Genomic DNA, 14,443 nt, shown 5'->3' with positions numbered 1-14,443 from the left:
AGGAGCTTGGAGGGGCTGGAGAGGCTGATGGAGACTGTTCCTTTGTTCAAAATGGAATTTTGGGTGCTCGTGGCAGCCTGCACTGCTCCTCCTCGGAGTGTTGGATGGGCACATCCTGGCAGACTGGGGCTCCCGGCATGGCTGAGTGGGGGTGCAGAGTGAAGATCTGGGCTCCCTGGAGCCCTGCAGGACTTTACCCTCTGAGGAAGAGCTTCTCCCAGCCCCTCTGTTCTCCTCTCTTCACCTTCCTCTCCTCTGTAGGTGTGGCTGTGGACACGGGCTGTTTGTTTGCTTGGGGGCTTGGGGCTGGCGGGCACTGCCTGAGTGCTGGACAACCTGTTCTCATCCCATCCCATCCAGTCCTGTCCCAGGACCCAGCTCATCCCGGTCTGGGGAGAGCAGCATTGTCCCTGCTCCAGTGGCAGCAGGCTCCCTCCCACGAGGAGGCGAGAGGAGATGGATGCAGCAGTCAGGAGCAGAGCGCCAGCTAATTACCCTTCCGAGTGTGTCTTGTAAATTAAGGGCTAATTAGAGGCAAAGTCAGTGTCATGGTTTTACACGTGTTTCTGTGGTGCTGAACAAGGGGAGGGAGGGGGAAGCATGCAGCAGCCGGGCTGGAGGCAGCGAGACAGGGGCACTGCAGGGTCCTAGCAGCTCAGGGTGCAGGGTGCTGAGGCCCTGGCAGCTTGGGGTGAGGGTCCTGGCAGCTCAGGGTGCAGGGTCCTGGCAGGTCAAGGTGCAGAGCACCATGTCCCAGTGAGCCCTGTGTCAGCACTGCTGGCAGGCAGGATCTGCAGCCAAGGCTCGCAGGTGATCCCTGCAGGGAAAGGGGATTTTTGGTACCGGGTTGGTACAGGGAAGAGGAGGGTGGGAGGCACCTGCCATGCTGGCGATGAATGAGGGGTGGCAGTGATGATGATGGTGGGTGGCAGACATGCCTGGTGCAGGGCTGGTGGCCACATCACCCCTCTGTTCTCTGGAGGGGAGATTTGGGCTCTTGAGCTGTCCTGTCAGGCACGTGGCAGCCCTGGCTGTGCCCAGGTACCAGCAGCATCTGAACAGCATCCCTTGGGTTTTCATGGAAACAGCAGGAACAGAAATGTACATTTATGTACAAACTTTGGGGCTCCCTGTGGGATTTTATGGGTCTCTGCTCTTCGTGAAGGGTGGTCCAGCACAGAGAAAGGTTGCCCGGGGAGGTTGTGCCATCTGCCTCATCAGAGATGCTCCAAACCTGTCAGACAGTTTAGGGCTGCTGGCTGAGGGGGGTCTTGCATGAGCTGGAGCTGGACGGGACGATGTCAGACCTTCCTTCCACCTCAGCCGTGCTGGGATCCACAAGAGCCAAGTGGGGCTGGTTTCACACAGATGAACTGCCCTGGCTGTAGCAGCTTTTGCTGGGGACCCACTCCTGCAGGTGTCCATTTGTTCTGTGGGAGGTTCCCACTGCCATAGCAGTCCCACTGAACCTGGGGCTCAGTTCCTCGTCATGGCTCGTAGCCCGGCTTTGCCGTGGCCGTGGAGGGGTCGGTGTGCCAGGGCTGGAGCTGTGGTGTGCGGTGCACGGAGCCATTCCACAGCCCTGCCCTGGCCATGGCCGGGTGGGCTGCAATGGGAATCCCAGCTGGGAATCCCAGCTCAGCATCTGTGCCTCTGGGCGTGGAAGGAGGAGACTGTATCTTCTGAGTAGGAAAGGTGCCCCTTTGCTCCACCCTGAGCTCCCAGAGCATGTCCTCTGCAGTGGCTGGAGCTGAATGCCCTGAGGGAAGCACAGGAAGGGGGTGGCGGTGGGGAGGTCCAGTGGGGTCCCTCAGGGCAGTGTTCTCCTCCATGGCAGATCACCTGCAGACTGAACAGGATGATGTGTGCTCCCTGTCAGAACTGCCCTGTTTGCTGTTCTCAAAATTTTGGGTGTTCTTGTAATCCAGAAACACTTGACCTGTTTTGAATCACTGAGTGATCTTGTCCTCTGTGACAGCCTCTGGTCCTAAAAACACCCCTCTCTCAGGGGTTCGGGTTCCTGGGCACAGTCATAGGGGTTTCCAGCGAGTGGGAAGAAGCATTTCCACCTGCTGTTCCCATCTTACAGATGTCTGTTCCCCTGCTTGTCCCTTTGACACCCTCTGTTTGGTTGCCCACTCTCTCCCAGTGCCTCCTGCATGACTGCATTTTACTGCCAGGGACACACAGAGAGTGAAGTTGAGGAATGAGGGTGGGCATGGTGGCCATGGAGTGGGTTTGGGTTTGCCGAGGTGCTGGAGGCAGTAGTGAAAATCATGAGCAGACCATGAACTCCAGCTGTGGGAAAGCTGTGTGCCAGGATCCCTAGCTGTGCATCCTGGGGTGCTGCACTGAAACCCACCAACTGGAGTCCCTCTGGGAAGTGGGGTGCACTGGGCTCATCTCTCAGCACCCTTGGGGTGATGCACCAGCACCCCTTGGGAGAGGAGAGACAGAGAGCCTGTCCTTATGCAGGGCCACTGGACGAATGTGGCATCAGGTATGGGACACTGTGCCTCTCCCGCCGTGCTTCGGGGCAGCAGTGGGGCTGCGCTCAGTTCGTGTCTCTCTTGCAGGTGCTCCCCACTCGACCAGCAGCACGTCCTTGCACTCCGAGCGCTCCATCAGCGGCATCAACCTGGTGGGCTTCAGCTCCAAGCCAGATGGGATGCACCAGCGCTCCTACTCCGTGTCCAGCGCAGACCAGTGGAATGAGGCTGTGGCTATCCCCGGCAGCTGCCCCAACCCCTGTGAGTAGCCCTTCTGGCCCCTCTCCCCTTACCTGTGGCAAGTGGGGGCTCATTTCATCGATGGGGCAGTCCTGAGCTCTGCCCCATGGCTGCAAGTCTGGAGTTTGCTCGTGGGTGTCACACACAGCCTCTGGGCCTCACTGGGGCTGTCCCCCTTAGCGAGGGTGGGCTGGCAGTGTCCCAGCCAGGGGAGAAGCTCTCCTACTGGGTGTGGAGAAGGTCCAGCCAAGGGATGCTGCTCCACAGCAGGACAGTTCTGACCTCTCTGCTCTGACCGCACTCCTAGCTCACCATGCCAGGGGTAACTACTGCTTTCCCTGTCTCTGCTCCTTGCCGGCACCCCCATCTCCCAGATTTTGGGGCAGCTGAACAAATAGGAGTGATTCCTGTCTCTGGAGCACACACTGAGCACGGCCCGCCCCCTCCCCCCACGCTCACTCGCTCTCTGTGATGTTTCAGGACAGTTGAGTGAATTAAAATAATTCATACATTTCCCAACGTAGCCACTTTGCCGAATTGGAAAATAAATGCTTTTGTGCTGCATTCATCACTCCTTCGTTCCTGGCTCTGCCGCCGCACTAAAAAAGCAGTTAAATGCACATCAAGAGTGGAGGAGCCATTTCCATGCCTGCTCGCCCCTTGTAGTTCTCATTAGCGCGGCAGCCGCCCCCCCGCCCGCTCCCAGGGGCTTTCGCAGTTTAAAGGAGCCTCTTTATGATCATTACCGGAGTCCGACTGTGCGGGCGCCATTTGCAGCTGAGGAGGCTCCTCATTTGTAACTGTGAAAAACTATCAATTTCAGCGCGCCTGATGCAGCGGCTCCATCATTGGCCCCATCAGCTCCCTGCTGGAAGCGAATTAATCAGACTGTTACTGCTGATGGGGCAGCGCGGGCGAGGGGAGCGGAAGGGCGCAGCGCTGAGCGGGGATGTGCCGGCAGCCCCCTCTCCTCGGACACGGGGGGCGGCGGGGCAGCCCCCGCCGGGGGAAGCGCGTTGGAGATGCACCGGACACGGGCGCGTCTCCTCGTCCCCGTGCCGGGAGAGGGTCCCCGGCGCAGGCCGTGCCCGGCCCCTGGGAGCCGTGAGCGCAGGCAGCGGGAGCCTCCGTGCCCCGGTGTGCACAGCAGCAGCTCTGACACCCTCGTGCAGCACCACGGCCGGCACACGAGGCACCTCGGCACCGGTGAATTCTGTGGCACGGCCCCTGTGGAGAGCAGCTCCCTACCCCAGTGCCCTCCTGCCTCAGGAGCTGTTGTGGCAGGTCTTATCCCTCCTCCCAGCGGCCCCACTGCAGAGCTGGGGGCTGTGCATTGGCCTGCCGTGGCCTGGCCTGGGTGTCATAGGAGAGCCATCCAGTCCCTGCTCTCCATCCCTCTGCTCCCCATCCTCCTGCATCCTGTCCCTCGGCCTCCCCAGCCCCCCCCCCCCCCCCCATTACTCTCCTCCTATCCATGGAGGAGCTGTCCATGCTCGAAGCACCCAGACCAATCTGCCTCTTCCATTCACAGTAACTGGAGACTGACAAACGGGAGCTGAGCTGCAGGGTCTGTTGTGGCAGGACAAGGAATAACATTTTTAAACTAAAAGCAGGTGGATTTATCCCTGGAAATGTTCAAGGCCAGGTGGGATGGTGCTTGGAGCAACCTGATCTAGTGGAAGATGTTCCTGCCCATGTCAGGGGGATGGGATTGAATGATCTTTGGTCCCTTCCAACCCAAGACTTTCTGTGATTCTCTGCTGCTGCTCCTCCCCATGACACAGGGGTAAGATGTCAGCTCAATGCTCAGTGTGTCCCAAGCGCTGGTGGCTGTTTGTCCACTCTTGGGTCCTGCCACACTGTGCTGGACCTCGAACCCTGTGGTCACTCCTGCCTGGCCATACCCTGTGTTAGTGCTCCACAGACATGTAACGGGGCCAGCTGTGTTGGAGGGCCTATGGCACACAAGGGACCACCAACCCAGGGGTCCCAGGGGTCCCGGGGCTGTGTCCATGGGCTGTGTCACCCACAGCCACAGCAGAAGTGGATTCTCAGCATCACAAGAGAGGGGGCATTTGGGGGGTGGGCAGTGCTTTCCACATGGCACAGAGTGCTGAGCTGAGCAGCACGACCACCCCTCCACCAAGGGACTGAGCACTGTGAGGGGGTCCCTGCACCACACCTGAACCCCAGCTCTTCCAGGGTCCAAGCTCTCTGCTGTGTTTCCAGCTCTACATGGCCAGGCAGGTGAATAATATTCCTCTGCCCAGAGCAGATTTTGGGCTCATGCCAAGGGTATAGGCTGTCCTCCTGACACCTGAGGACAGGCTGCCTGCTCCAGTTGTGCCCTGGAGTGCACACAGAAGAGGAATGGACAGGGACATATGGTCATGTAAAAGTGCTCCACCACATTCTATGTCTGTCCTTTATGGAGGAGCTCTGTGACCCACCTGTGGGGTCCCAGAGCCACCCATAAGACTGGCTGGTTTGGAGATGGAGCCCAGGAGGTCCCAGGTGTGCCTGTGGAGGGTTCCATGGTGAGACAGGGACCTGGAAGTCCTTGGGTGGATCAGAGGGGCTCACTGGCCCTGCTGGGGAAGGAGGGGGAGTGAGCAACACCTGATCTTGCAGAGGGAGTATATTCCACATGCTGCCCCCCCTCCATTGCCATCCCAACCCCATCCCACCATGGCCCTGGAAGCTCCCAGCTCTGGTGCTGGGCAGTAGGAGCAGGGACAAGGGCAATGATCCCTTGGGGATCGGGAGGTGCCAGGCTCACGGCTGGCTTGCTGGGAGTGCAGAAGGGCACGACCCCACTCACTGAGCCTGGAGGGGGGCAGAGTGCTGGCAGCACAGAGTTTGGCCCGGGGGGCATCCTGGTGAGCAGGTGGGCAGCAGAGGGAGGCTGGAGGCACCATGTGTAGCCACTGACGAGAAAGTTCAGGTCCCCTGCGACTTGCGGCTGGGAGCTGAAGGTGCCTCACACCTGCTCTAAGCACAGTCCTGTAACAGGATCAGTAATTTATATTTATAAAACTGGAGTCTGATTTTATTAGATTTATCTCTCCTAATTGTCAAGGGTGAGCTATTTCCCTGTGGATAAATAGCATCAGAAACACCCTACTAGTCTGTGTCAGTGCAGGAGAAGCCCGAGTTGGGATAGATCCAATGCTGCGTCCTCTCCCATCCAATGTGAGGGGGACACTGGCTGCCCTCTGACCCCTGGGAGGTCCTGGGCTCTTTCCCTCTGTGCTGCTCTGCATCCCTCTGTTCCCCTCTCCACTCCACTGCTGATGTTTGTCAAGACAGATCGAGCCCCAGAGAGCCAGTCTGACCAAAGCAGGCTGAACTGGGGAAGCAGAGGCTGGGCTGGGGTGGGAGAAGGGCTTGGCAGGTCCTTGCAGTCCCGCTGCTGGAACTTGTGTGATGCTGTGATTCCTTTCTTAATTCCAGGTGCCACAGAACATGGAAATGAAGGGTCAGGACTTGATGGGAAACACTAGGCTGTGGCAGAGAGCACGGCAAGCTGCCTGAAGCAGAGGAGCTGCCATCTGTGCCCTGGGGGTGGGTGGACACTGGAGAGGCAGGAGTGGATTTAGGAGAGGGTTAACAGTGCAGCGAGGGCTCCTGCGCCTCGTTGCCTTCCCCGGAGTCTGCATTTTTATGCTGATTGGAAGCCTGCGCTGTGTGTGCTGCTGAAATTGAATGTCAGGCTTTTGATTTTGTTGCTGGTCTCTAATGAAATTTGACATTTAATGGTGAGTGCAGCGGCAGCGTGTGTGTGTGTGATCGGAGCTTGATTAGCGCACTCTAATTGACAGTAATTAGGCAGCTCCCTGATTGTTTCTAATTCTGCTATTAATTGTAAGGAACAGTATGATTGAGGATAAATTTGGTGCGTTGCTGCTGGGGATGCAGCTTCTTCAGCTCCGTATCGGAAGCCTATTGAGCCCATCATGCTCAGGTTCCTGAGTGTGGCAACCCCAGTCACCTCGTCTGGCAGAGTGGTGCTGGGGGGGCCAGTGCTTCTGCAGAGGCTCTGCAGATCCTGGGGCCTGGATCTGCCCCGGGGGCACCGAGAGCACCTCCTAGGTCCGTCCCTTCCCTTGTGCAGCCCCATGAGGACGCTGCTGCTGAGCTGCTCCCACAGGGACACGTGCTGGGGGGTGGCACATCAGGCTGCCTCAGTGGTGCCTCTGTGCGTGTCCTGGCTGCATAGATGCCAGAGCTGCCCCTGTGTGATCATCCCACATGGATCCTGGTGTGGAGCAGATCCAGCCTGACTGCCCAATTTGCTGCCAGCCTTGAGCTGGAAGGAGTGTCAGAGTGGCCCCGTGCCATGGGGCTGAGCGGGTACTTCCCTGTCTCACGTGGCCATATGGCCAGGCGAGTACCAGGGCTGACTCCTGGACACCTGGGTGTCTCTGGAAAGAACAGACTGTCACTGTCCTGCTGTACATGACTTGCCTTTTCTTTGTCCCCAGCTAATGGTACCGCCGACTCGCTCAGCTCCAGCCCAAACATTTCCAGTACCGCCAGCCCGAAACTGGAGCCACCTCCGTCACCACATGCCAACAGGAAGAAGCATCGCAGGAAAAAGAGCACAGGGACAACTCGGCCTGATGGTCCCAGCACAGCAGCAGAAGGTAGGAAGGGTCTGGCAGCACTGCCATCTCAGAGCACCAGGCATCCAGGGGTCTTGTGAGGTTCGGGGAGGATCTGGGGCTCAGAGTGCTCCTCATCCAAGTCTTGATGGAGACCTGGGGCTCGGAGCACTCCTGATGTGGGACTTGATGGAGACCTGGGGCTCGGAGCACTCCTTGTCCAAGCAGCTTGTGCTGAGGAAGGAGGGAGGGAGAAACCAGCCTTTCTGGTCTGCCCTTCCCTCCATTTCTCATGCTCAGTGCAGGCAAGACCACTGTCATGCCCATGCCTGCACAGACCCTCAGTGGTAATAATAATTACTAACTGTAGTCACAGACCTGAGAGCACACCACATGGTTAACGGGTGCAGACACTTTCCACCACAAGAACCTATTTCTGTTTTGGAAATTGGCCAAACTTTCATTATTTAAAGGACCTGCGCTGGGCACCTGCCTGAAGCCAGAGGTCTTCTGGAAAAGCTTGTTTAGTTCAGGTGACCAGCTGAAGGCATGTGGACTGCTTAGCCGATACTCAAAGTACTGATGGTTTTTGTGTTGAGAAATTCTGGTGATTGTGGTTGCTGAAGAGGGACCCAAAGCTTGGCAGGAGGCTGCAAGGCATGGGGAAGCATTCTGCTAGGAAAAGCCACCCAGATTTGTCCAGGTAGAGATGAGCCTGGCAGCCACTTTCTCCAAAGCCTGCATCTGTGATTAGCCTCTGGAAAAAGCAATCCTCAGTCTGAGATTTTACTTCATTCTTGGTGGTCCTGTCCCACAGCACTCAATAAGCTTTTGTAGTGAACCAAAGATGTAATTCAGATGGGAGGAGGGTTCAGTACAAGTGTTGGAAGCTAATGACTGCTGCAAAACAAACCAGAAAATGTTAGTCTGTACCTCAAGCTGCTGCAGCTGTCCTGGCACCCTGCTCCATGACAGGTCCACCTGCAGCCCAGCAGCCCAGGTGTCCCATGGCAGAACTGCTCTCCTCAAGTTCCCTCTCTTGGAAACATTGCAGAGATGATGTGCAGAGTTGGACAGCTCTGTTGTGCTTTCTTTGCTGTTGTAGTTGTCTGCATCTGAAATGCCCCAAGTCTAGGACAGGCTTCCCCTCTGCAAGGGGAGGGCACCTTGGCTGAGGCACCTTGAGCATTGTTTGAGTCTGTCATACCCGCTGGTCTCATGGTTAGCAAAGCATGGTGTAGCTGCAGTTTGTTCTTAGCTCTGGGTGTATGTTGCCTCCTCAGATCCATTGCTGCCCTTCCTAAATTGGTTTACGGTTCTCAGCCCGGTGCTTGGCAAAAGAAGAGACTCGTTCTTTGTATGAAGAGTGAGATAGCAAAGGGTAGAATGACTTTGTGCCCACATGTGAAACTTGAGAAAGCAGGTGCTGAAGTACCGTGTCCCATCCTTTAATAATATTCTAAGAAAGAGTTGTAAAGAAGGTCCCAAAGCTGACTTGGGTGTGATATCTGGGTTTATGTTGTGGACATGAAGGCACTCAACTGGCCACAATGAAGATCAAGGAGTGCAGGACTGATGTGTCAGTGCTTGCAGAGGAGGAGTCTGGCTCTGTGGCTGCTCGGCACAGCTGACGGCGTGGGAGAGGTGCAGATGCTGGGACCTCAAGTTACACAGAATGGAATGCAGTGTTGTAATGGAAAAGGTCATTGAACTCGGGAACACTTTTACAAAGCATTCATATGGACTAACCACTGCTCAAAATCTTGGGTGCCCAGGCCTGTAGTCTTTGAGCCATCCCAGTTTTTTCATCATTTCATAAGGGTATTTTTTCAGACGTGTGCTCACTCTGCGTGTCCTTCCCAATTTGGCAGCATCCCTGGAAGGTGGAGTGGGAGAGGTGGAGCACCAGGGCATCACAGTATTTTCTGTTGTTCCCTGCCCTGGTCCTTGGCCATGGCAGTGAGCTGGGCAAAGGCCTGTGTTACCTGCAGTGATACCTGGGCCTTGTCTTGATATGGTTCATTTGGAGCCCTGTGAGGTGTTGGAGTAGTGTAACTTTTTCCTACAGTGTGCATTCCTTCACATTTATCAATGTGGAACTTCATTTGCCAGCAAAGTGTCAGTTCCCAACCTTCATCCGTCACTTCGCAGACCTTGCACGCCGTGGATCCTCCTGCTGCCAGAGCCTGTGGCACTGGTGCCGGGAGCAGGAGGAATCCCCCGGCTGTGATCCGCAGTGCTGCCGGTGCTGGGACGTGGGCAATGGGAGCTGCTCTGGTGTGGCAGTGGGAAGGAGCAGTGCAAGCACCACGTGAGTGGTGAGGAGAATGCAGCACAGCAGAGGGGGCATCTGTGACCCACAGGGACACAAGCAACCTGTCTGCCATGTCTCTGGACTTTCCAAGCCCCCGTGCCCTCCTCCAGGGGGTGAATGGGTGCAGCACCCGCCAGCTCAGCGCTGTGGTCGGGCAGAGGCGATGGGAACCAGCTGCTCCCAGGCCTGTGCTGGGACTCAGTGGTGCCCTGAGGTGTTACATGGTGGGTTTCTGCCTTTTGGTTGGCTGTTAACAAATTGACCTTGCATTGATTTTTTAAGTAATCTACTGTGTTAGAAGACTGGTCCGATTGCAAAATTGGACTTCCAAAGGCAGGATCACTTCTGTTGTGCTCCCAGCTCCCCCTGTGTGAGCAGGATGCTTTGCTGTGGGTCGAGGGGCTGCGGCCAGCGTCCATGCCAGCAGGACCTGCTCTGAGTCCAGGGAGTGGCCACTCCTGCTGCACTTAGAGCTTCCCATCTTCATCCTGCTGTAGCCAGTTCCAGCAGCAAAGAGCTGTATGCCCCGTTTTGGGGAGAGAGGGGCGTCTCTGTCAGGAGAGGGTCTTTGTGCACTCCTGTGCTCAGTATGAGTTATGGAGCTGGGTCACACACTCCTGTTCATGCAGACAATCCCCTGCCTGCCACACACCTGCTACCAGGTCTCTTGCCCATGGTACTTTTGTGGGCAACTTGGTCGGTCTCTCTCCTGCTCCCAGCACCAGGACTGCACTGAGAGCTGGCACAGCTCTGGGCTCTGTGACAGCTTGTCACCAGGACCAGCAGCCCAGGGCAGAGGCAGAGGAGCAAGTGACTCTGGGACTGATGCTCGGGTGGTCGCCCCTGGGTCACTGTCCTGCATGAGACAGAGAGACTGGTGCAAGCACAAGGAGGTGCTGAGCCTCCACATGAGGTCCCATACCAGTGTCTGAATGGATGGCATTCAGTTCCAGCCATGAACCCAGAGCTGAGCATTGCCCCACGTCATGGGCATGGCCATGGGTTTATCTCATGGACTGGTGTCCATAAGTATGCCTGATCCCCCCTTGAATTTTTTTTAGCTGTTCTTGAACAGTTCCAGCAGTTTTTTTCAGATCAGGGTAATCTGAGCTTTTTGCTTTCACATAGTCAACAGAGTGAAAGTGTGAAATCAGTGTGCTGGGAGTGGGGCTGATGGGCCCTGTGGCAGAGTGGCCGTCCCTTGTGGCTGAGCTGCCATCCCTTGTGGTGCTCATCCCTCTGTGGAGGGTTGTCTGTCCTGGCACGAGCGTGGGCACAGCCCAGTGATGAGCCATGCTCCCCATCAGCTCAGGCCAGTGTGGCTGTGCTAGTGTGGGGAGCACTGTGGCCGGACGCCCCAAAACCAGGAGCTGCGTGGGGCTGGGTGCAGTGCCAGGCTCAGCCTCTGTCACAGTATTCCTCTGGGCAGGAGCAGCTGTGGGGGTGTGTGAGGGAGCAGGTTTGGGCAGTGCCCAGACTGCCTTCACCTTCCTGTGCCCGCCCCACACCTGTGAGCGGGGCACGAGCGGCTCAGGTTAGCATCCTGGGAAAGTTAGTGAGGTCTGGGGATAAATTGCCATCAGTTTATCTCATTTAGGAGGTAATCAGAGCCAGGGACGTGCGGAGCAATTGAATCTTAGTTGTTCTGAAGTATCATAAATCAAACGAGCTGTTGCTATTTTACATGGGCTCATGTTAAAGAGAGCGCAGTGTCAGGCTGCCAGGGAGCATCCACAAACTATGGCAGGCGTGGGATTGGGCTGCCGGGGATGTCACCAAACCGGGGAGTGCGGCTCAGGCTGTCAGGGAGCACCCACAGGCTGGCAAACGTGTGTCAGGCTGTCAGGGGATGAAGATGCTTGTCACCACAGTGGGGTTGCAGTGTCAGCCCGCAGGGACCATCAGGGAAGTCTGCTCAGATCAGAGCCCAGCAAAGTGTCACGGCCAAAAGTGCCCCATCCTGCCACGGAGCAAACCAGAGCCTCCCTGCAGCCACAACTCCTCTGTGCCTGAGACCCTCGGCCCCTGTCCTGAGAGCCAGGAGGGCCCAGGAGCCACCAGACACAGCTGAGGGCAGCAGCACCTTTGCGACGCTCCCTGCGCCAGCCTCCCCATGGCTGCCAGAGCTCCGGGGATAATGAACTTCTCATGTGCTTAAAGAGTGATGCAGGGTGCATGGCGAGAAGCTGACAGCCCCTTAATGTGCTTCTCAGTGGCGGCCAAACGACGCGGTTTTGTCTTTGTTTTTTAGTTTTAAAACCCACGGGAAATTGATGGCCAGTAAAGAGTTGTGTTGGGGCGATGTGCGTGATTAATGCCAACTGTCAGGGGCTGTCGGAGGCCGATCGCGGTGAGCCGGGAGCGCGAGGCTGAGCCGCACTCACCAGATTGCCGGGGATTCCAGCTGCCATCGCTCAGCTCCCGCCTGCCCCACACAGCTTGTGTCACCCGCGCGCTTCCTTCCGCCAAGCCTCTTAATTCAGTGCTAACAAGTCACTCCTGCTCATTACAGACCCTGGAGCTCCCTGCTCCGTCCTGGCTCCTGCCGGGCATCGCTGCACCACAGCCAGTCCTCCCATCTCCATCAGCTCCCACCCCCTCGCTCTGTGGTTCCTGGAGGACCTTGTGCAGCTCCGTGTTGCCCCCCTGAGAGACCCTCATGTGCACACCCCTGACCCCACCACAAGCCTCCGCTCACACCACAAAGCCCATACTGTACATGCCCTCCCTCCTGTGCCCACAGCGTGGCTTCCCCACCCCAGTGCCTGCACACACTTCCATGGCCCTTCTGCCACCTCCCAGCCCTGCCACGCTGTGCTCACGCTGCACCCTGTATGGCATCCGCCCCCCATGTACCCAGAAATGACACTCTTTGACCCTTACATGACCCCCTGCACACCCCTGTGTACCTGCGGTGTCCCTCAGGAGCACCTGCTCCTCCTGACACACTGTGTTCTTCCCCACACACATATATTTGAGACCCCGCCGTGTGCCCTCTATTCTGCAACTCAGTGTGCCCATCCCTGCCACCCCCCGCACCCGTGCTGTCCCCCATGGGGACATGCCAGCTCAGCCTGGGGCACTCCTGGATCTGAGGGCGCCGGGACAGCGGGCGCTGTTCCTGCTGCGCTCTCCTCGGCTGTCCCCGCGGAGGGGCCTGTCCCTGTCGCACTAATACAGGTTGGGAATATTGGGTTTAATGATCTGCAAAATGAGGAGGCAGCGAGCTGACATTTACGAATGGTGCTGCATCCTTCTCTTCCCAGACGCCTGCTAATTTGTTGATATCCCAAACACCTCGTAATGATGTGGTACAGTGGCAGCTTGCAAACAAGCATCCTGAGGCCAGGGGCTGCTGGCTGCCCTGCTCCAGGACCCTTCTCACAGGCTTGGCAGCCAGAGAGCGGAGCTGTGGGCCAGGGTCTCCCTGCACCTCAAGCAGGACCTGCCCCTGGTTTCTGCCATGTGCCTCACACACTGGAGGCATCCCCTCACCTCCTCTCCTCCCTGTGTGACCTCCCACTCACCAGGGCATCTGGAGACACTTTGCTTTGGCAGCAAAAAGTGGGAGAAGGAATGGAAGTGGGAGAAGGGCAGTGTGGAGGGAGAGGCTGGATGTGACTGGGAGATGGAGAAGAGCAGAAGTGGGAGAGGAGACTTCTGCTTGGAAAATAGGGCTCAATGCAAGCTCTGCTTCCTGTTTTGCTGATGTTGAGTGTGATCCTGCTCCTCCCTGCCTGACCTGCTGGGATGCAGGGAAGGTGTTCCACACTATCCTGTGCACCCCTCTGCTTGGGAAGGAGCCACCCAGGGAGCCATCTGACACGGAGGGCTCTCTGTGCCTGGGGTGCTGATGTGGAGGTGCTCCTGCCATCCCCTGTGCTGAGCCCCCCCAGCCCAGCCTGCTGGGGTGGGAAGTGCTGCCCTGGGCCTTTGGGCTGGCATGGGGGAGCTCTGTCCAGTGCTCTGTGTGGGGAGGGAATTGCTGCCCTGTGTCTGAGTGCTTTGGAGCATGGTCCTGCCATGGTGGGTGAGGAGCATCAGGGACCAGAGGGACACTGCTCCATCCTCTGTGTTCTCACACAGCTGCTTTGTGCCCTGGTGCCTGTGGGACAGGGGAGCAGCCCCCCTGTATTGCTGTTTGTGCTCTGAGTGTGCTGCCTCAACCTGTGTGGGGGCACCTCGGGTAGGGCTGAGGGATGGGGCCAGCCTGCTCCACTGCAGCTCCCTGTGGGGACACGCTGGCCTGGGGTGACCTGCCGCACCCCAGGGAGAAGCACAGCATCCATGGGAAAGGAGGTGGGAAGTGCTGCTCCCCTGGCTCCGTGTTGGGGTCCCCATGGGGGCGTCTCTGGTCTGAGTGATGATGTGGGGTGTAGCCAGAGCCCTTTGCAGAGCAGGACTGAGCTCTGCCATATCCTGTGCTGAAGCTGAGGGGTTTTTAGCCCTCTGATATACCCCTTCTGTTCATAGCTGTGCTTCCCACCACTCGGAGCAGAGAAAGGGGCCTTGGCACAAGCTGTGAGGGCAACACTCCAGGACACCACTGTTCCCCTCTCCAACATCCCACAGGTGTCAGCAACAGACCCACCATCCCACTGGGCACCTTGTCCCAGGGGCCCCGTGGGCAGCAGAGCTCTGGCCCTCCCTTGCACCTTGGTGGGCTCTTCCTCACCCTCCTCCTGTCCCTTTGGGCTGGCTCCCGGCAGGGCACACAGGATGTCTCCGTCCCCTTGTTTCTTGCCAGAGGACATGCTTCCTTCCCAAGCTGGTGTGCTGGAGGGGGGGTGCTGGCT

The 14,443-nt window shown here is 57.6% G+C and overlaps 1 protein-coding gene across 1 annotated transcript in view; it reads left to right on the top strand.

Annotated features, from left to right (window-relative positions):
• The window catches only part of AGAP3 (ArfGAP with GTPase domain, ankyrin repeat and PH domain 3), a 77,799-nt gene that overhangs the window by 55,233 nt on the left and 8,123 nt on the right, over positions 1-14,443 (top strand). The window contains exons 12-13 of the mRNA XM_017838280.1: positions 2,577-2,750; positions 7,214-7,375. Coding sequence (XP_017693769.1) covers positions 2,577-2,750; positions 7,214-7,375 — 336 coding nt within the window. The remainder of the gene's footprint in view (positions 1-2,576; positions 2,751-7,213; positions 7,376-14,443) is intronic.

The sequence above is a fragment of the Lepidothrix coronata genome, unplaced genomic scaffold (assembly GCF_001604755.1).
Source record: "Lepidothrix coronata isolate B3197 unplaced genomic scaffold, Lepidothrix_coronata-1.0 Scaffold330, whole genome shotgun sequence".
Classification (NCBI taxonomy): Eukaryota; Metazoa; Chordata; class Aves; order Passeriformes; family Pipridae; genus Lepidothrix; species Lepidothrix coronata.
Note: the sequence above shows the minus strand (reverse complement) of the source record. Positions and strands in the feature narration are given on the sequence as shown.